At 42.4% G+C, this 20,466-nt stretch overlaps 1 protein-coding gene across 1 annotated transcript in view; it reads right to left on the bottom strand.

Annotated features, from left to right (window-relative positions):
• The window catches only part of SLC16A10 (solute carrier family 16 member 10), a 149,758-nt gene that overhangs the window by 8,957 nt on the left and 120,335 nt on the right, over positions 1-20,466 (bottom strand). Inside the window, exons 4-5 of the mRNA XM_073627089.1 lie at positions 18,193-18,336; positions 9,800-10,028 (exon numbers count right to left, since the gene is read on the bottom strand). Coding sequence (XP_073483190.1) covers positions 9,800-10,028; positions 18,193-18,336 — 373 coding nt within the window. The remainder of the gene's footprint in view (positions 1-9,799; positions 10,029-18,192; positions 18,337-20,466) is intronic.

The raw sequence follows: 20,466 nt of genomic DNA, 5'->3' as shown, positions 1-20,466 counted from the left end.
CTGTCCGGTTGCCAGCGCTTCAGCTGGAGAAGTTTCTTGTAACTCCACAGATGCTGCTGGCAGGAAATCCTATGTCCTTGTTGTGGGAGAAAGGCCGGCTGCCTCTTCTCTCAGGAAGCCTGAAGCTGCTGTTGGTGCTGGGCAGAGGCTAGCAGAGCTCAGCCCTGTTGTTAGCATTTCAGTTTTGGGGACGGCAATCTCTGGAGTTTCCACTGCCAATTCTCTGGCATGCTGCTGAACGTGTTCTAGCAGTTTCCCGTATGCCCTTTCCAGATGCTGTTCTTTCCTTAGCAAATATTCCAGGTCCAGTTTAAGCTCTGAGACCCCTGCAAGACCGAGCATACCTTCTCTATAATCTCGCAGGTCCTCATAGGTAGTTTCTCCTTCATCGCCAAACACAAAACCATCAGTAAGGCTCTCCCACAGCAATCCAGGGCCACCAAAGTCATATCCCTCCGGAGAGCATTCTGTTGTCTCCCCTAAATATTCTTGCTCTGCGTGCCATTGCAGAGCCCGATAACGATTGTCCAGCTCTATCTCCTGCTGGACCAGCCTGTCCAACTCAGACACCCACTGCTCCTGAGGCTGCTCTCCCCGGGAATGCCATCCGCAATGCCCACTGGTCACTGACCCGGTCCTCTGGGGTTGGAAAGCACTTGCCCTGTTGTATATCAGCGACCTGGAGGGCTCCAATCCAGATTCCTACCCAAATCTGCTGCCTGAGCTCCAGGTATTTATCCTCAGACGCAGTCCTGGAGTATGCTGAAAGGACGATCCGCAGCACCCTGGGGAACTCTGATGGCAGGTCCATATCTCCGTTGGGGTGACTGAAGTCTGCTATACTGATCTTGGATACGGGTGGAGGTTTGGATGTCCCAGACTTCAGGAAGCATCCCACTGCTTGCCACAATTGAAACAAAATGTCAAACATTCCGCTTGAGTGCTTTCGTCATATACCACTTCCTCCAGTCTAAATATAGATATCAGATGCTCTCTCAAATGCCAGGGCCCATAGTCGGTAGGCAAGATGCTAGCATTCAGTCCCCTCCAAAAGCCTCTGTCCTGGGTGAGTCTATCACCATATTCATTCCTAAATTCAGAATATGAGCCATAATTGTATTATTGAGGTTACAAAGAAAACCAAGATTTCTAGTTCTGTGGTAAGATTTTAAATACGTCTTGCACAAAATCTGAAGAGCTCCAGGTCATGTCTAAGTGTCTGCAAAGGTCAAGAAATATCCCCTCAGTCTGGAAACTGGGGTCATACCTTCTTGCAAAGAAAGCCTTGTCTGAGGATTTGGCAGACTTGGAATGCCAGACTTTAATAGTGAGTCCTTGATGAGAATGTCTCAAACTGGTCCAAAAGGTAATGTCCCTCAAAAGCCATGAGGATCAAACACTTCTAACAAGATGGTTCCAGCCTTTTAGACAAAATGCCCTATGCATATGTACTGACAGGAGACATATGCAAGAAATAAGATGAGAGGCTTCCAGTCATCATCTCTATGTGTTTAACAAGCAGAGGGACAGCAGCTGTAGTGGTGAGATTCCTATTTGCCAAAGCAGACATAGTTTTACAAAGTAAAGTCACAGGTTTTGGAATGAGCATCCAACCACTTTTTGTTTGGGTCCTTAAAAGCAGGTACATAGAAAAAAACTGAGTTCCAGACGCTGATAACTGGATCCAAATCTTATGTAAGAAATGGGGAAGAGGAGGAAAAAAGACATAGTAGTATAATCAGAGCTTGACTGTGCAGCTGTCAGATCACACTGAAATAATGCTAAATGGCTGAGAACAGCAAAATCAGACAGCGCTTGGTAGCTCAATTATAAGGAATTGTATATTTCATAAAGGAAAGGGAAGATTATACAGTGTTGCAAATGTTGCCACGCTGAGGATCTGGGCACCAATGGGTCACTGTGTCCAATAGGCAAGGAGAAATCATGGGGAGGTACCAGCCATGGAGGTGGAACAGGTTGCTGTGCAGTCCAAGCCAGACCTCGCGGCACATGCAGGTGACATCACTCAAGCGGCTGGGCAGAAGCGAGATACCCGGAAGGAAGCCACATGCAACCAGCATAGAGCGCAAGCTTCCCTGCAAAACGCGTCATCACCGGCAACAGGGACACTGGTGCTCCACACTGGTTCCACATGGCTTTCTTCAGGGCTTTGCGCGTCTGTCCATCCACTTGAGTGATGTCACCTGCATGTGCTGGCAAGGTCCAGCTTGGATTACACAGCAGCCCATTCCACCTCTGTGGACATGGTGGCTGGTGCCTCCCAATGATTTCTCCCAGCCTATTGGACACCAGTGACCCATCGGTGCCCAGCGTGGTAACGTTTGCAACACTGCAAAATGAAATAAACAATATGTGTTTTTAACCATTCATTGACTGAGGATACACTTCAGCTACCATATCTCATGGCTTATACAACTCCTTATAATTGAGCCAAGCGCTGTCTGACTTTGTTGTTTTCAGCCTTAAAAGTAGGTGCATCCTCCACCGATATGGTAGTCGCCTTGTTAAAGTGAGACCTGGTCAGATTTACAGAGGGAATGGACCAATTTTTAAAAAATTCAGACCAAATGAATAAAAGGCCAGCAAGCACTTAGGAGGAGCAAACAGCCAGTCAGGTTGCTTCCAATCTTTATTCAGAAACAGCTGGAAAATCAAGTGCAAAACTAAAGTTTTTGCAGCCTTACAAGACCATTAAACCCTTGGGTGGAAACAGCACTTGAAGAGGCATTAGCCTGATCCTCTAGTTTTAGGGTGGTGTGCACTGCACCATTAAGAACCAAAATGATCTCCTTTAACGCTCCTTTAATTGCAGAAAAGTGTGACTCCTCAGGGGTAAGCTCATCTGACAAAAGTTTGAGAGCCTCAGAATCTGAATCTTTGCAGCCAATGGCTCAGAAGCTGCTGGAGAGGGCATAGGAGCAGGCCTGTGGCCCCTGTGATCAGGTTCAGTAAATAACTGGGTAATTTGTGTCATAAAGTCTCGCATGACCAAAAACCTCAATCAAGAGGGCAGAGGACTCAGTCACACCTGATGGAGCCAAGGAACATGGGATAGACTCTAGACTAGTCTCTCTAACAGGAGAGGACTGCATGGCTCCAGACTGCAGACCTCAACACCTTCAGTGGGTGCTCTGCAAGCTGCCCCCAGACCATAAATGGAAAATGAGCTTGGGGCACCCAGTACATAGGGACTGTTCCCCTCCCATGTCTAGAATTTGGCATGTTGCAGTTAGGCAATGTGCAAGCATGGGGTAAGCGGCGAGTCCTCATCTACTGAAAAAAACAAGACAGGCAGGCAAGAGGAATGGATTAAAGACCAAAGTTTCACATGACTCTAACAGCATCTTGTCATCTTTTCTTGGATCATAAGAGTTGTCAAGGTGCTCTCTGTGAATGATACAGACAGCTTTTTCAAGGCTCTTGCTTTTGTGTGCTTAGCTGCAATGAACGGATAATAGCTAAATTCTGCTGGTAGGAGAAGAGGCCCGGGGTCAGACAACGGAGCAATGCGAGTTTGGGGTCCTTATGGAAAGGCACATGGAAAAGGGTTGACAGGAGTCCAAAGACCCTTGACCAAAATCCCACGAGGCGGGGGCAGGACCACCAAATGTGTACTGCATCTCCTCGTTGACCACAGTCCCGGAAGCGTCTATCACTATAGAATGGGTTTGACTTGGCAATGCGGGCTGGGACCTGTTACCAGCGCAGGAGGACCTGTGTTTCTATGGATATTTAGGTGATTTTATAGCAGATTTATTTGTTATATTGCTTAGTTAGATTTTTAAGACCATGTGTTTTTAAAAATCTAAGGCTCCCCCTATTGATATGTACCAGTCAGACTGGTTTCAGAGAAAGCTCTTTACAGCAGTGGTCATCAACCCTGTCGTCAGGGCCCATTAACAGGCCAGGTTTGCAAGATAACTGAAATACATTATTATTATTATTATTATTCAGGGTTTATATAGCGCCAACAGTTTACGCAGCGCTTTACAATATAAAAGGGAGACAATACAGTTATAATATAATACAATACAATAGGATTAAGAGGGCCCTGCTCAGAAGAGCTTACAATCTAATAGGGTGGGGCAGGTGGTACAAAAGGTTGTAACTGTGGGGAATGAGCTGGTGGAAGTGGTAGGAGATTAGTTGGAGACGTGATAGGCTTTCCTGAAGAGATGAGTTTTCAGGGATTGCCTGAAGGTAGCAAGAGTAGGGGCTAGCCGGATAGATGGAGGTAGCGAGTTCCAGAGGATTGGAGAGGCTCTGGAGAAATCCTGGAGATGAGCATGGGAGGAGGAGATGAGAGAGCTTGAAAGCAGGAGGTCTTGAGAAGAGCGGAGAGGACGATTTGGGTGATATTTGGAGACAAGATTAGTGATGTAGCTTGGGGCAGAGTTGTGAATGGCTTTGTATGTTGTGGTTAGAATTTTGAATTTAATTCGCTGGGTGATTGGGAGCCAGTGTAGGGATTGAAGTAGAGGGTTGGCAGACACTGAGCGGTTGGTAAAGTGGATAAGTCTGGCAGCAGCATTCATGATAGACTGAAGAGGGGATAGCCTATGGAGCGGTAGGCCAATGAGAAGGGAGTTGCAATAGTCAAGGCGAGAGATAACAAGGGAGTGAATGAGGAGCTTGGTGGTTTCATTTGTTAAAAAAGGGCGAATTTTAGAGATGTTACGGAGGTGAATTCTACAAACTTTTGACAATGATTGGATTTGAGGCTGAAATGACAAGTCGGAGTCTAGGATTACACCTAGTACCCTGGCGTGAGGGGAGGGACTGATGGTTGCATTGTTGATTTTGATGGAAAAGTCATGGAGGGGGGCACGGGCGGGGGGGAATATTAATAGCTCAGTTTTAGAGAGATTTAGTTTAAGGAAGTGGTGCGACATCCATGCTGATATGTCAGTTAGTAAGTTAGTAATGCGAGAGGAGACTGAAGGAGTGAGGTGAGGAGTAGACAGATAGATTTGGGTGTCATCAGCGTATAAGTGGTATTGGAAGCCGTGGGCAGTTATTAGGTGACCAAGGGAGGTGGTGTAGATAGAGAAGAGAAGGGGTCCAAGAACCGAGCCTTGGGGGACCCCCACAGAAAGGGGCAATGGAGAGGAGGAGACAGAGTTGTAGGTGACACTGAAGGAGCGCTGTGATAAATAGCCAGAGAACCAGGATAGAGCAGAATCTCGGAGGCCAAGGGAATGTAGTTTATTGAGAAGGAGCGGGTGGTCAACAGTATCAAAGGCCGCAGAGAGGTCAAGTAGTAGGAGTATGGAGTACTGGCTGTTGGTTTTAGCAGTTAGTAAATCGTTAGTGAGTTTTAGTAAGGTAGTTTCCGTGGAGTGCTGCGAGCGAAAGCCAGACTGTAAGGGGTCAAGAAGGTTATTTTCATTGAGGTAGGAGCTAAGACGGTTGTAGACTAAGCGTTCTAGAAGTTTAGAGGTGAATGGGAGTAATGAGATGGGTCTTAAGTTGTTCAGGTCGGTAGGGTCCAGTGAGGGCTTTTTAAGAATGGGAGTGATCTGTGCATGTTTTAGAGGGGAGGGGAAAATGCCACTAGAAAGGGAGAGATTGAAGATGTGGGTGAGGGAGCATAGGATGGAAGAAGAGGGTGACCGTAGTAGTTGTGAGGGAACAGGATCCAAGGGACAATTGGTTAGGTGGGCATTCGAGAAAATTTTTGTAACCTCTTCCGTAGTAGCCAATTCAAAAGAGGAGAGGGTTGAATGTGCTGCTGGGCAAGGTATGATGGGTGGGGAAGATGTACGCACAGTGGAGATGTCCTCACGAATTGCATTGATCTTGTCTTTGAAGTGATTGGCAATCTCTTGGGCAGTGAGTGAGTTAGTGGGTAGAGGGGGTGGTGGACGAAGCAGAGAGTTAAAGGTTGAGAAGAGCCGACGGGGACTGGATGACAAGGAATTAATAAGAGAGACAAAGTAGGCTTGTTTGGCAGCATGGAGGCATGAATTGTATTTTAGAAGGGCAGATTTATATAGGGTGAAATCTTGCAGGCATTTGGTTTTACGCCACAGTCGTTCAAGAGCACGGCAATGTCTCTTGAGATTTCTAGTGTTATCAGTTTGCCAGGGTTGTAACGGTCGGGGCCTAATTCTGCGTGTGGTTAGGTGATATCACTTGCTGCTCGGTGATTGCTATATTCTACAGGCATACCCCACTTTTAAGTACGCAATGGGGTTTATTTACTAAAGCTGGAAAATGCAAAATCAGGCTCACTTCTGCATAGAAATCAATGAGCTTCTAACCTCGGCTTGTTCAATGAAGCTTTGCTAATAAAACCTGGAAGCTCATTGGTTTCTATGCAGAAGTGAGCCTGATTTTGCACTTTCTAGCTTTAGTAAATAAACCCCATTGTGTACTTAAAAGTAGGGTATGCCTGTTGTCTGCATCTCCCCAAGGTAATACATAAAACCTGGCCTGTTAGTGGGCCCTGAGGACAGAGTTGATGACCACTGCTTTACAGGATATGAGGTAGAGAATTTTAGGGGGAGGCGATTAGGTTTTAAAACAAGCATGTTGTGAGACAAAAGAGAGAGTTGTTTTGGAAGACAAAAGAGCAAGACATTACTGCTAGAAGCTGGAGAACTTTGGAGACGTTTTGAGTTGGACTCTGAGAAAAGAACCCTGATAAACAGTACATCTTGATTCTATCTCTAAGTTGAGTAATTGCTTTAAAAAAAAAAAGTTATATTGTTTATTTTACTTTTTTTTTTTAATTTTTACACTTGTTCTTTACATTTTTTTATTGATCATTTTAATTCCTATTACAAGGAATGTAAACATCCCTTGTAATAGGAATAGTGCTTGACAGGTCCTCTTTATGGAGAGATGTGGGGTCTATAAGACCCCACATCTCTCCTCTAGGGAGGGAAAGACCTAAATCAAACAAAATAAAAAATGATCTCGGCCTTTCCAGCCTAAACCCGGCAATGTTTACTTCCGCCAGCCCTGATGTGACCTCATAACGTCACGCCCGGGCCTCCGAAGGTCATAGAGATGACTGGGGACTCTCTGGTCACCGGAAATCTCTATGTTCAACTTTCAGCGCCGGCGGATTCCTTCTCCAACTCGCCGATCGTACGGGCGAGCCGGGAGAAGCACCGGAGGGCGACAGGAGGGGGGATGTCCTGGACTGCCACTATGATTGTTCTGACGGTGCAGGGAATCGCTGGCTGAAAAAGATGATATCTGAATGATGCCTTCAGCTGCAGGTATCATTCAGATATCCCCACTAAAATTCCAGGATGTCATATGACGTCCTTGGGTGTGAAGTGGTTAATATTTGAATGATTGGTTGTTCACTATTGGGCAGCGCTATAAGAACTTTTTTACTTTACCAAAAACATTTGGGGGCTCATGGCCTGAATTTGCAGTAAAGGTCAACTGAAGCAGGCCTGTTCACTGTGGTGTGTTCTATAGCTTCTGCTAAGGAAATTGCTGTGTACACTGTTTACAGGACCTTTTAGGCTGCCTCCAACGTGGCTGTGTTAAATGAGCACTTCACTATGCTGGACCAGGCTTTGCTCCAATCTGCGAGGTCAGTGGGGGACAGGTCTCACATTTAAACACATAGGAAAGGGAGGTAGAGGTATTGCTAGAGTTGGGAGAGGAGTATATCATATCACAGAAATGGTGTGTTTGAAGGCGGTCTTTTGATACGGGAATGTGTAATGGCATCAGAGAAAAAAAAATGTTTTTGAAAAGCCAGTAGATTTCTATGCCACTGGCATATTTACCTTCATCAGCATTGTTTTTAATCACTTTATTTTTTAGTGCAGCTTTACTTAAATTTTATTGAATAGATGCCCCTGAAAGTCAACTTGTTTAAAGATCTTTTGGACACCTTTACCAGTTCTCTATCAAACTAAAATGTACCTATCAAAGCAAAGCAGTTCTCCCCTGTATCTAATTACCAAATAGTACTATAATAGTTATGAATGAGGCCCAACAAGATTATTAATTGTAACCATATTCTGTCTGACTGAAAAATTATAATATTGAGTGACAGGGAGTGGGAAATGTCATCAAATAATTTAGCATGGCCCTCAATCACAACTGTAATGCCCCGTACACACGGTCGGATTTTCCGATGGAAAATGTCCGATCGGAGCGTGTTGTCGGAAATTCCGACCGTGTGTGGGCTCCATCGGACATTTTCCATCGGATTTTCCGACACACAAAGTTGGAGAGCAGGAGATAAAATTTTCCGACAACAAAATCCGTTGTCGGAAATTCCGATCGTGTGTACACAAATCCGACGGACAAAGTGCCACGCATGCTCAGAATAAATAAAGAGATGAAAGCTATTGGTCACTGCCCCGTTTATAGTCCCGACATACGTGTTTTACGTCACCGTGTTCAGAACGATCGGATTTTCCGACAACTTTGTGTGACCGTGTGTATGCAAGACAAGTTTGAGCCAACATCCGTCGGAAAAAATCCTAGGATTTTGTTGTCGGAATGTCCGAACAAAGTCCGACCATGTGTACGGGGCATAAGACTAATGCCCCGTACACACGATCGGAAATTCCGCCAGCAAAAGTCCGATGTGAGCTTTTGGTCAGAATTTCCGACCGTGTGTATGCTCCATCGGACTTTCGCTGGCAAAATTCCCGCCAGCAAAAGATTGAGAGCAGGTTCTGAATTTTTCGGTCGGAAAAAAAGAATTTCTGATCGTCTGTACCAATTCCAAAGCGCAAAATTCCTGCGCATGCTCGCAAACAATTCGACGCATGCTCTGAAGCATTGAACTTCATTTTATTGGCTAGTCTTAATGTTGTACGTCACCACGTTCTTGACGGTCGAAAGTTTAGAGAACTCTTGCGTGACCGTGTGTATGTATGCAAGCCAAGCTTGAGCGGAATTCCGTTGGAAAAACCATCCAGGTTTTTTCCGACAGAAAATCCGCTCGCGTGTACGGGGCATAAAGCTAAATAAAAATTTGCTGCCAAAATTAACACTGCCTAGACTGCTATTTTACACAGTGACATGGCCTCACCCTGCCACAGGATGTATATAACAAGGCAGATTAGTATATGGTGTCTCAGGGCTGTATCTAGCATTATTCAACTGTATACAGCAGTGTTCAGTTGTACAGCGCTGTATATAGAGACAAACCGAGATATATAGAGGCACAGAGCATGCAGGCCAGGGGTCCCTGAAAGCCAAAGCAGCAAGCAAATGTGTTTCTGCTTAACACACATACTAAAATTGGGTATATACGGTTTTGTAGATTTTCACATCAGTACAGTGCATGAATGTCCGAACAAAGTCCGACCGTGTGTACGCCCTATTACAGTTCTAAAGGACTTTTGAACTGTCTGACTAAGTTTAGGAAGGCTGCTTCTTGTGTTTAACCACTTCATCTAATATGGATTGGTGAAGTAATCCAAAGGACATCAGTTTACCTACTACAATTAACAAATATTTCAGTAAAAATGCAATGAAAAAGTGATAAAACACATTTTATAAATTGCACATTTTATCTATGAAATATGCAGGCTTTTCAGGACTATGCAACTTTTGGAGAGCTGGGTTATTGCATCTGGGATGCCATAGTGAACTGGAACTGTAATTTTGTGGCATGTCAAAATTACATTTTCAAAATCTAAATATCAATGCCAAAAGCATCTCTACTCAAAAGTCAGCAAAATCAGAGCTGACAGTATCAAAATAAAAAAAAAATAAAAAAGTTCTAAAATAAATGTTTGGTAGTATAAAGACTTATAGATAGAAAAGATACATTAAACTTCTACTGTACCTGCAACAGGAGGGCCAACAACCATTGGAATAGACATAAATCCAAGTAGAAATCCAATGGCCTGAGAAACATGCTGTGGTCCAACCAGTTCAAATGCAATAGGAGCCATAATACATATAAAGCAGCCATCGAATAGGCCCATGAATAGACAGACAGCAATCAAGCCACCAAAGTTATGGCACACTGGAATCATCATTGACATTAATCCAATGAAGAAAAATGATATCACCTACAAGAAAAAAGTTTGATGCTATCTATATTATACAGTCTTACAAGGATTGCATTCACATTCAATTACAGTACCTTGTAATACACACTGACACACGTTTCCATTCTCATCGGATTTGTTCAAATGTTTAAGATGAAGCAGTGAAGAGCAGCAACATCACCCACAGCTCCTAGAAAAGCTACTTTGTTGGTCATTTTAATTAAAGCTTCCCTTAGCCTGAATGGCCCACTTAATATAAGAATAACCTTTATTAAAAGAACAAAAACTAAACTAAAGTTTTTACTGTATATCTGTGATCTGCAGTAACAGGCCTGCAACAACACAATACAAGGATATCTGTACTCATTGTAAAATCCTTTTCATCAAGGGTTATACTGCTGGCTACAGGAGGTTAGGGCACTGGCAAACAATAGAAAAAGGATAACCCATTATAGGTAATGAGTGCACTATGTACCATATACTATATAGTGGTCTTGTCCAGGAGCTCAACAGTTCTGCATTAGAAAACTCAACCTTATTTATTCAGTGACTGGAGTTAAAAACACCAAAAATGCTAAGATAGCACTATTGAATGACCTCTCAGATGAGACATCCCAACATCTACGCACCCTCATCTTTTATATTCTCCTGGCTGCAAAAACGTCCATAGTTGGGGCTTGAGAATCTCCAACGCTAAACCATGTTGTCGCTTCCAACTAGTTATTGGTTGGGTCCTTTAAGACAAGTGCATCCTCCCACATAATATTAAGCATCTTGGTAAGACGTGAAAGGACCAAATCCAGAATGGAAATCAGCCACTTATGCACAAAATTATCACTAGACAGATGACATGCTATCAAGCGCTTGGGGCGAGCAAATAACTTATCAGAATGTTTCCAATCTCCTTACAAACTAGTTTGAAAGGAAAAGTACTTGTGGCCTTAGGAGTTTAAAATGACCCAAGGCTGGAGACAGCACTGGTAGAAGCAGGAGGTTGATCCTTTAGTTTCAGAATGATGTGCACTGCCTTATTAAGAGCCAAAATGGTCTCTTTTTAAGCCTAAATGCAACCAAAAAAACCTAGAAAGATATGCACAATGGACATAACCTAAATTTAGTAGGATGTGCTAATGCATCTTCTTTTAGGTAAAATCATCTTCTTTCCCTGCCTGTCCCCCTCCCACAATCACCCACCCCTTGTGGCTGTAATCTTCCGGTAATAGAACTAAGGGACTGTCAAAGGCTCTCATCAAGAGAGCCTGATTATGCCTGCGCTTTCCACCCAGTACTACAGCTTCTATGACTAAAACAGGATCTTTGAAAAAAAAAGAACAGGCGATGAAAAGTCCATCCCCTCCATTCATAGGTCACGTAGATAAAAGACTTGCTGTGTCTCTAAATGGAGAAAAAGTGTATAGTAAAGTGGCTTCTAGATACAGATAAGGATTTTGGCTGTCAATCTAACAGCCATTCGCCATGTCCATACAAAAAATGGAAATATTGTGTAAACGTGTATGGCTAAATTTAGCGTTCATGCTGTCCTAGGTATGCATGGGTATAGATGCCCCTTTCTATATGCTCTAAACTATATGGGGGAGATTTACTAAAACTGGAGCACTCAGAATCTGATGTGGAAATATTGAGCTTCATATTTATATCAAGGGGTTTCAAGGGAACCATTGTGAGGACTTTCTAATTAATTTCTAATTACCATGCCCCATTTCAATGTGTGTATGTATATATATATATATATATATATATGTGTATATATATATATATATATATATATATATATATATATATATATATATATAATGTGTGTGTGTGTATACATATATGTATATGTTTATACAGGAGGATGATGTACATAATATATTTTGTGATATCATAATGAGATATGAGCCCAGCTTACAAGACTTCTTTTATTTTCCTGTTTCTTAAAAGCTGTTTGATGACTTCAATAGTGCAACCAATTGTTCTTTTACATTAATTGATATACAAGTATGAATGAACCATACCCAGTTTTAAACTGGGTTGTCTACTAGTAAGTTATCTGACAGTCTTAATGTACTGGTACATCCTTGGGATTTATTTGATTTGCTTGGACATGTTAACTGTATTCGAACAAAATCTCTCACATCACCACTATAATTACCCATACAAATGGATTTGGTTATGAAAATATTCAAAATATATTCAAATCTTAATGTACTCCAAAAGGCTTCCAAACATTGATAAATAATATACTACTGGATGAGACCAACATATTTATTATGTCCATAACAGCATGACAAAAGCCCAGAATTTGGACTGTCAACAATGAATGAGCTAAGCTCAATGAAATATATAATTCTTTATGTGCTACCGTTCTAGTATGGGATGAGATCCAAACTTTAGAACTGACCCTCAAAAAATATAGAATTGCATACTGTATATAGCTATATATGCGAAAAGCAGCTGCTGTTTTTAGCAGTATCTAGCAAAGATGCCCAGCAGATAAATGTTAAAAGAAATGTGAAAAATGTATTTTATCAATGACAGCTTCTTTGTGAATGATCTAAACAGTCCTTTATGGCAGCTGCTCTCCCCTTTCCTGAGAAGGGAGTCTGCCAGAAGTATAGTACAATACACACACTTTATGGTTCTCTGAGAAGACTTCATCAACAGAGGATTTTTTCAGCTGCATACATTTGCTGAGTTATATAAAGTCAACAAACACGCCCACTTATAATGTAACATCAAATTGAGGGCCTGTTAATTCAAGAGTGCAAAGTGCAAATCTCTTTAATGTGTATATTATTATAGTTGAGTTGCCCAACAAAAATGTTTTCTCCCTTATTAGGCGCGCACTGCTTAGTTATGTGACTGCCAAATGAATAGCACTTCTTTCAAAAATATGAGAAAAAAACAGTCAGACAAAGTTATTAAAGAAGCTGGCCATACATTATACAATTTTCTCATTCAATGTCCTTTAGATTTTACCTGTTTAGGTTTGATCTCATATTATGTATGTATATATGTATATACAGTATCTCACAAAAGTGAGTACACCCCTCACATTTTTGTAAATTGTTTATTATATTTTTTCATGTGACAACACTGAAGAAATGACACTTTGCTACAATGTAAAGTAGTGAGTGTAACAGTGTAAATTTGCTGTCACCTCAAAATAACTCAACACCTAAGTGAAAATGTGCAATTTGGGCCCAGTTTGCCATTTTCCCTCCTACTGTCATGTTACTCGTTAGTGTTACAAGGTTTTGGGTGTGAATGGGGAGCAGGTGTGTTAAATTTGGTGCTATTGCTCTCACTCTCTCGTACTAGTCACTGGAAGTTCAACATGGCACCTCATGGCAAAGAACTCTCTGAAGATCTGAAAAAAAGAATTGTTGCTCTACATGAAGATGGCCTAGGCTATAAGAAGATTGCCAAGACCCTGAAACTGAGCTGCAGCATGGTGGCCAAGACCATAGACCAGTGGTTTAACAGGACAGGTTCCACTCAGAACAGGCCTCGCCATGGTCGACCAAAGAAGTTGAGTGCCCGTGCTCAGCATCATATCCAGAGGTTGTCTTTGAGAAATAGACATATGAGTGCTGCTAGCATTGCTGCAGAGATTGAAGGGGTGGGGGGTCAGCCTGTCAGTGCTCAGACCATACGCCGCACACTGCATCCAATTGGTCTGCATGGCTGTCGCCCCAGAAGGAAGCCTCTTCTAAAGATGATGCACAAGAAAGCCCACAAACAGTTTGCTGAAGACAAGCAGACTAAGGACATGGATTACTGGAACCATGTCCTGTGGTCTTATGAGACCAAGATGAACGTATTTGGTTCAGATGGTGTCAAGCATGTGTGGCGGCAACCAGGTGAGCAGTACAAAGACAAATGTGTCTTGCCTACAGTCAAGCATGGTGGTGGGAGTGTCATGGTCTGGGGCTGCATGAGTGCTGCCGCCACTCGAGAGTTCATTGAGGGAACCATGAATGCCAAATGTACTGTGACATACTGAAGTAGAGCATGATCCCCTCCCTTTGGAGACTGGGCCGCAGGGCAGTATTCCAATATGATAACGACCCCAAGCACACCTCCAAGACAACCACTGCTTTGCTAAAGAAGCTGAGTTTAAAGATGATGGACTGGCCAAGCATGTCTCCAGACCTAAACCCTATCATCTGTGGGTCTCTAACATCCACCAGGTCCATGATGTCGTCATGGAGGAGTGGAAGAGGACTCCGGTGACAACCTGTGAAGCTCTGGTGAACTCCATTCCCAAGAGGGTTAATGCAGTGCTGGAAAATAATGGTGGCCACACAAAATATTGACACTTTGGGCCCAATTTGGACATTTTCGCTTAGGGGTGTACTCACTTTTAGTGCCAGCGGTTTAGACATTAGTAGCTGTGTGTTGAGTTATTTTAAGGGGACAGCAAATTTACACTGTTATACAAGATGTACACTCACTACTTTACATTGTAGCAAAGTGTCATTTCTTGAATGTTGTCACATGAAAAAATATAACAAAATATTTACAAAAATGTGAGGGGTGTACTTGTGAGATACTGTATGTATGGCCAACCTAACAGAAAACCAAAGATTAAGTTTGTTATGGCACTATCTAAAAGGTATCCACTGCACAAACTGGATGAAAAAGTGAAAAATAAAACTATTCCCCCTTCAGGAGATAGTTCAGGAACTCATGTACATTCTTGGGAAAGAGGGAAAAGGGGAGACCCGATTGAAACATTTAAATACATTAAGGGCGTGAATAAGGTTCAGGAGGGCAGTATTTTCAAAATTAAGCTAAGATCAAGAACACGGGGACATGACTTTAAACTAGCAGGAGGGAATTTCAAAACTAATCTGAGAAAGTGTTTTTTTTTACCAAAAAAGTTATTGATGCTTGGAATAGACTTCTGGTAGAGGTAATAAACCAGTCAAAAGTAGGTGGATCAAACATGCTTGAGATAAACATAGATCTATATAAAAAAAAGTTAAAAATAAAAAAAAATGGGGTAGACTTGATCAACCATTTGGTGTTTTTCTGTCACCACTCTTCTATATTTCTATGTTTCCTATTGCTGCTAGCATAAAAAGCCACAGTCACAGTTATAGTTAATGCATATGATGAAAATAGAGATCTTATGGATGGACCTGGAGCTTTTTAATCACTTTCACCCCTCCTAGTAGCTACATAAAGGGGTTGATTTACTAAAGGCAAATCAGCTCTGCACTACAAGTGTACTGCAAGTGCACTTGAAGGTGCACTGCAAGTGCACTTGGAAGTGCAGTCGCTGTAGATCTGAGGGGAAGATCTGAAATGAGGGGAAGCTCTGATGATTTTATCATTGAATCATGTGCAAGCTAAAATGCTGTTTTTTATTTTCCTTGCATGCCCCCTCAGATCTACAGCGATTGCACTTCGAAGTGCATTGCAATGCACTAGTAGTGCAAAGTGGATTCGCCTTTAGTAAATAACCCCCAAAGAGTAGGGATGAGCTTAAACATGAGTTTGAACCAAACTCAGCCTGTTCATTGTTTGGCAAATGGGCCAATGAACTGGCCATATTTGCCCAGTTTGCCTACCTGAAACCCCCTGACTGATGTTTGTAAAAAAACAGCAGCTGGGGATACTAAATGTGACATCAATAACATCACTTATGAACCCTGTTCAGAAACAGAAGCCAGCTGGGAAAATGTCATCTAGGAAAGGATTAGCGGCATGGCAGCATCATCGGACGGTGGGTTGCCCTGACTGACACACGATCTACATCACTGGATAATGTCATTATTGATGGATTTACATTGCGAGACAATTTTTAGGGAGGGAAGGGGGGAGGAAATTTGTTTCAAAACATTAAAGGGGCACGTTTGCTGGGTGGGAGACTTTATACAACTCAGCAAACGTATGCAGCTGGAGTAATGGTGAAGTAGTTTCAGATTACCATAAAGTGTGTTTTGCACCATACCTCTGGCAACCTCCCTTCTAGGGAAAAAGGGAGCGGCTGCCCTATGCAACTGTTTATATCATTCGAAGAGAAGCTATCATCAGTGAAAGTGCCCTTAATAATCTCTTATCAGTTACCTGCTAGACATCTTTGCCAGATACTGCAAGAGCAGCTGCTTTTTAAATTTGCCCTATTGCACATTTGTTGGAGATTTATATCTGTGGACAATTGGCTTACTAACGCCAATTCATTATACTGTATAGCCATATATACAATTCTGTCTTTTTGAGGAACAGTCTCCTCCAGAGTCATGTCTAAAGTTTGGGACTGTCTCCTACTGAGTGAATGGTACATACAGAAATATACAGTATCTTACACTCAGTATTCATTGTTGAGAGAACATATTCAGGGCTTTATCCACTTTTGTTATGGACTTTATAATTTATTTTGGTCCAATAGTATATTATTTATCAATGTATAGAAACATTTTGGAATACATTAAGATTTCAATATACAGTAAAACCTTGGATTGAGAGTAACTTGGTCTGAGAGTGTTTTGCAAGACAAGCAAAAATTAAAAAAAAAAAATTTGACTTGATAAATGAGCGGTCTATATATATAAGTAGCATCACGTCACAACTGAGTATAAAAGAGAAGAGATGTGCCTCTAAGTGTAGCAATATGGTTACATTTAAAGTGATTGTAAAGGTAACATTTAAAAATAAAAATAACAAACATATCATACTTACCTCCACTGTGTAGTTCGTTTTGCACAGACTGGCCCTGTTCCTCGTCTTCTCGGGCCCCCTGGCGGCTCTCGCGGCTCCTCCCTACATCTGATAACCCCCTCGGAGAAGCGCTTCCCCAAAGGGGGTAACCTTCCGGGCGCGCTCCTGAGTCCAGCATTCGGCGTCCACAGAGGCCGAATGCAGGACTTGGCCCCATTTGATTGACAGCAGCAGGGGCCAATGGCTGCGCTGCTATCAATCTATCCAATCAAGAGCGAGAACCCTGGGCAGAGAGACAGCGCGTCCCTGTGGGTCAAGTTCAAGGGTTCTGGTAAGTAAAGCGGGGGGGGGCGTCACTGACAGGTGTTTTTTCACCTTAGTGCATAGGATGCATTAAAGTGAAAAAACAGAAAGGTTTACAACCCCTTTAATGAAGGTACAACATTTAGCAACTCACATGGTTGATGATTAAAAAAGCACATCTAAGTATGCAAGCATCTGGGGTAAAGCTGTCCACATAGACCATCCTCCGCACCGCCATCAACGTCTTCCCTTCCACGCTGCGCTCCACGAGTGCTTCAAGCCTTGCTTTCGGATCGCTCTACTGACAGTGGTGAGAGTCGGCGGGGCAGAGGACGGTCAATGTGGACAGCTTCACCCTGGATGCCTGCATACTTAGATGTGCCTCTTTTAATTTATCAACCATGTGAGTTGCTAAACGTTGTACCTTCATTAAATGAAAGCATATTGCTACACTTTAGAGGCCTCTCCTCCTTTCCTGGGGTGCGGGCAGCGGCTCCGATGTCCACTCCTCCCGCGGCTTCCTCTGCTGTATGTCTCCTCTCTGTTCCTCCTAAGCGCTAGGCATCCAATAGGATCGCCTGACGTCTGGCCAATCGGGAAACAGGTCTCACGACCTGCCTCCTGATTATAGCAAAGAAAATAGTAAAAATTAATTCGCTATCGTCACACACCATTTTTTGAATCCTGTTAGAGCCTCTGGCTTTAATCAGGTGCTTCAAACCCCCCCCCCCCCATTGGAGTCCATAGTCCAGCACCTTGATATGTAGATTAGGGGGCCAGATGCATGGATAGGGGGGCGGCGCCCGTGCGCCCTCTATGGACGGGCCACCACTGGTGGAATGAATAATCTGAGTTTCCATTATTTCTTATGGAGAAATTTGCTTTGATATATGAATGATTTGGCTTACAAGCATATTTCGTGAACGAATTATGCTCACAATCTAGGATTTTACTGTACAGTATTTTGGATATTTTCACAACAAAACCAAATTTGTATAGGTACTCATGGTGTTGGTGTGAGAGATGTTTTTCTTAACTGTTTTTAACATTTAATTTAATGCACTGCTCTGTGAACAACATAGATTATCATTTTGAAGCGTGTATGCAACCTACCCCCATAGCTAGAATTTTTGATACTGTAGTAGTCGCTAAGGAGGTTGTTTGTGCATTACTTCTAGTTCACATAAAAAGCATAACTAAATCACAGTACCTGTAAGTACACTTTTTTGACTCCTGGAATGTAATCTGCAACTCTACCAAAAATTAGCCTTCCAACACCAGAGGTAACTCCAATGCATAGTAAAAGCACCTCCTCGTTGACATCTGGCCCCAGGCGCTCTTTAACGTGCTTCATCTGTTTAATAAGGACAAGAACAATTTGTAAACTACAACTCGGCATTCCATAAGGAGATAATAATAACATATTAGTGCTTCATAAAAAAAACAAAAAAAAAACAAAACAGAGATTTGCTGAAAAAGGGCCTATGTATTGGTGGGGCTAGGGAAGGGTTTTGGGCAACTTTTGCTTAAAGCCCAACTCTTAAGTGAGCATTAACATAGCAGTATGGATTTAAAATAAACAAACATTTATACTCACCTACAGTGGATATAAAAAGTCTACACACCCCTGTTAAAATGTCAGGTTTCTGTGATATAAACAAATGAGACAAAGATAAATAATTTCAGAACTTTTTCCACCTTTAATGTGACCTACAGTGCCTTGCAAAAGTTTTCACCCCCCCTTGGCTTTTTACCTATTTTGTTACATTACAGCCTTTAGTTCACAAAAGTTGGTGAAATAAAATTAGAAAAATATATACATAAAACTATTTTTCACAAATAAAAAACTGATAATTGGCATGTGCGTATGTATTAACCCCCTTTGTTATGAAGCCAATAAAAAGCTCTGGTGCAACCAATTACCTTCAGAAGTCACATAATTAGTAAAGATGTTCACCTGTGTGCAATCTAAGTGTCACATGATCTGTCATTACATATACACACCTTTTTGAAAGACCCCAGAGGCTGCAACACCTAAGCAAGAGGCGCCACTAACCAAACACTGCCATGAAGACCAAGGAACTCTCCAAACAAGTAAGGGACAATGTTGTTGAGAAGTACAAGTCAGGGTTAGGTTATAAAAAAAATATTCAAATCTTTGATGATCCCTAGGACCACCATCAAATATATCATAACCAAATGGAAAGAACATGGCACAACAGCAAACCTGCCAAGAGATGGCCGCACACCAAAACTCACAGACCGGGCAAGGAGGGCATTAATCAGAGAGGCAGCACAGAGACCTAAGGTAACCCTTGAGGAGCTGCAGAGTTACAGAAGCTGAGACTGGAGTATCTGTACATAGGACGACAATAAGCCGTACGATCCATAGAGTTGGGCTTTATGGCAGAGTGACCAGAAGAAAGCCATTACTTTCAGCAAAAAACAAAATGGCACGTTTTGAGTTTGCGAAAAGACATGTGGGAGACTACCAAAATGTATGGAGGAAGGTGCTATGGTCTGATGAGACTAAAATTGAACTTTTTGGCCATCAAAGAAAACGCTATGTCTGGCGCAAACCCAACACCTCACATCACCCAAAGAACACCATCCCAACAGTCAAACATGGTGGTGGCAGCATTATGCTGTGGGGTTGTTTTTCAGCAGTCGGGACTAGGAAACTGGTCAAAGTTGAGGGAAAGATGGATGTGGTAAATACAGGGATATTCTTTAGAACAAAACCTGTACCACTGTGTGTGATTTGAGGCTAGGACGGAGATTCACCTTCCAGCAGGACAATGACCCCAATCACACTGATAAAGCAACACTTGAGTGGTTTAAGGGGAAACATGTAAATGTGTTGGAATGACCTAGTCAAAGCCCAGACCTCAATCCAATAGAAAATCTGTGGTCAGACTTAAAGATCGCTGTTCACAACCACAAACCATCCAACTTGAAGGAGCTGGAGCAGTTTTGCAAGGAGCAATGGGCAAATATCCCAGTGGTAAGATGTGGCAAGCTCATAGAGACTTATCCAAAGTGACTTGGAGCTGTGATAGCCACAAAAGGTGGCTCTACAAAGTATTGACTTTAGGGGTGAATAGTTATACACAATGATTTTTTCTTGTTATTTTGTACTATTTGTTGTTTGCTTCACAATAAAAAAAAATCTTCAAAGTTGCAGACATGTTCTGTAAATTAAATGATGCAAATCCTCAAACAATCCATATTAATTCCAGGTTGTGAGGCAACAAAACACGAAAAATGCCAAGGGGGTGAATACTTTTGCAAGGCACTGTATAAACTGTACAACTCATCTGACAAACAAACTGGAATCTTTTTTTTGGGGGGGGGGGGGGGAGTAAAAATAAAAAACAAAAATAATGTAGTTGCATAAGTGTGCAGAATTAATCGATTCCCGACCGCCTCACGCAGATATACTGCGGCAGAAGGGCACGTACAGGCAGAATCACGCACCTGTACA

Source organism: Aquarana catesbeiana, linkage group LG04, assembly GCF_042186555.1.
Source record: "Aquarana catesbeiana isolate 2022-GZ linkage group LG04, ASM4218655v1, whole genome shotgun sequence".
Classification (NCBI taxonomy): Eukaryota; Metazoa; Chordata; class Amphibia; order Anura; family Ranidae; genus Aquarana; species Aquarana catesbeiana.
The sequence above is the reverse complement of the archived record's forward strand: the minus strand, read 5'-3'. Positions and strand labels throughout refer to the sequence as shown.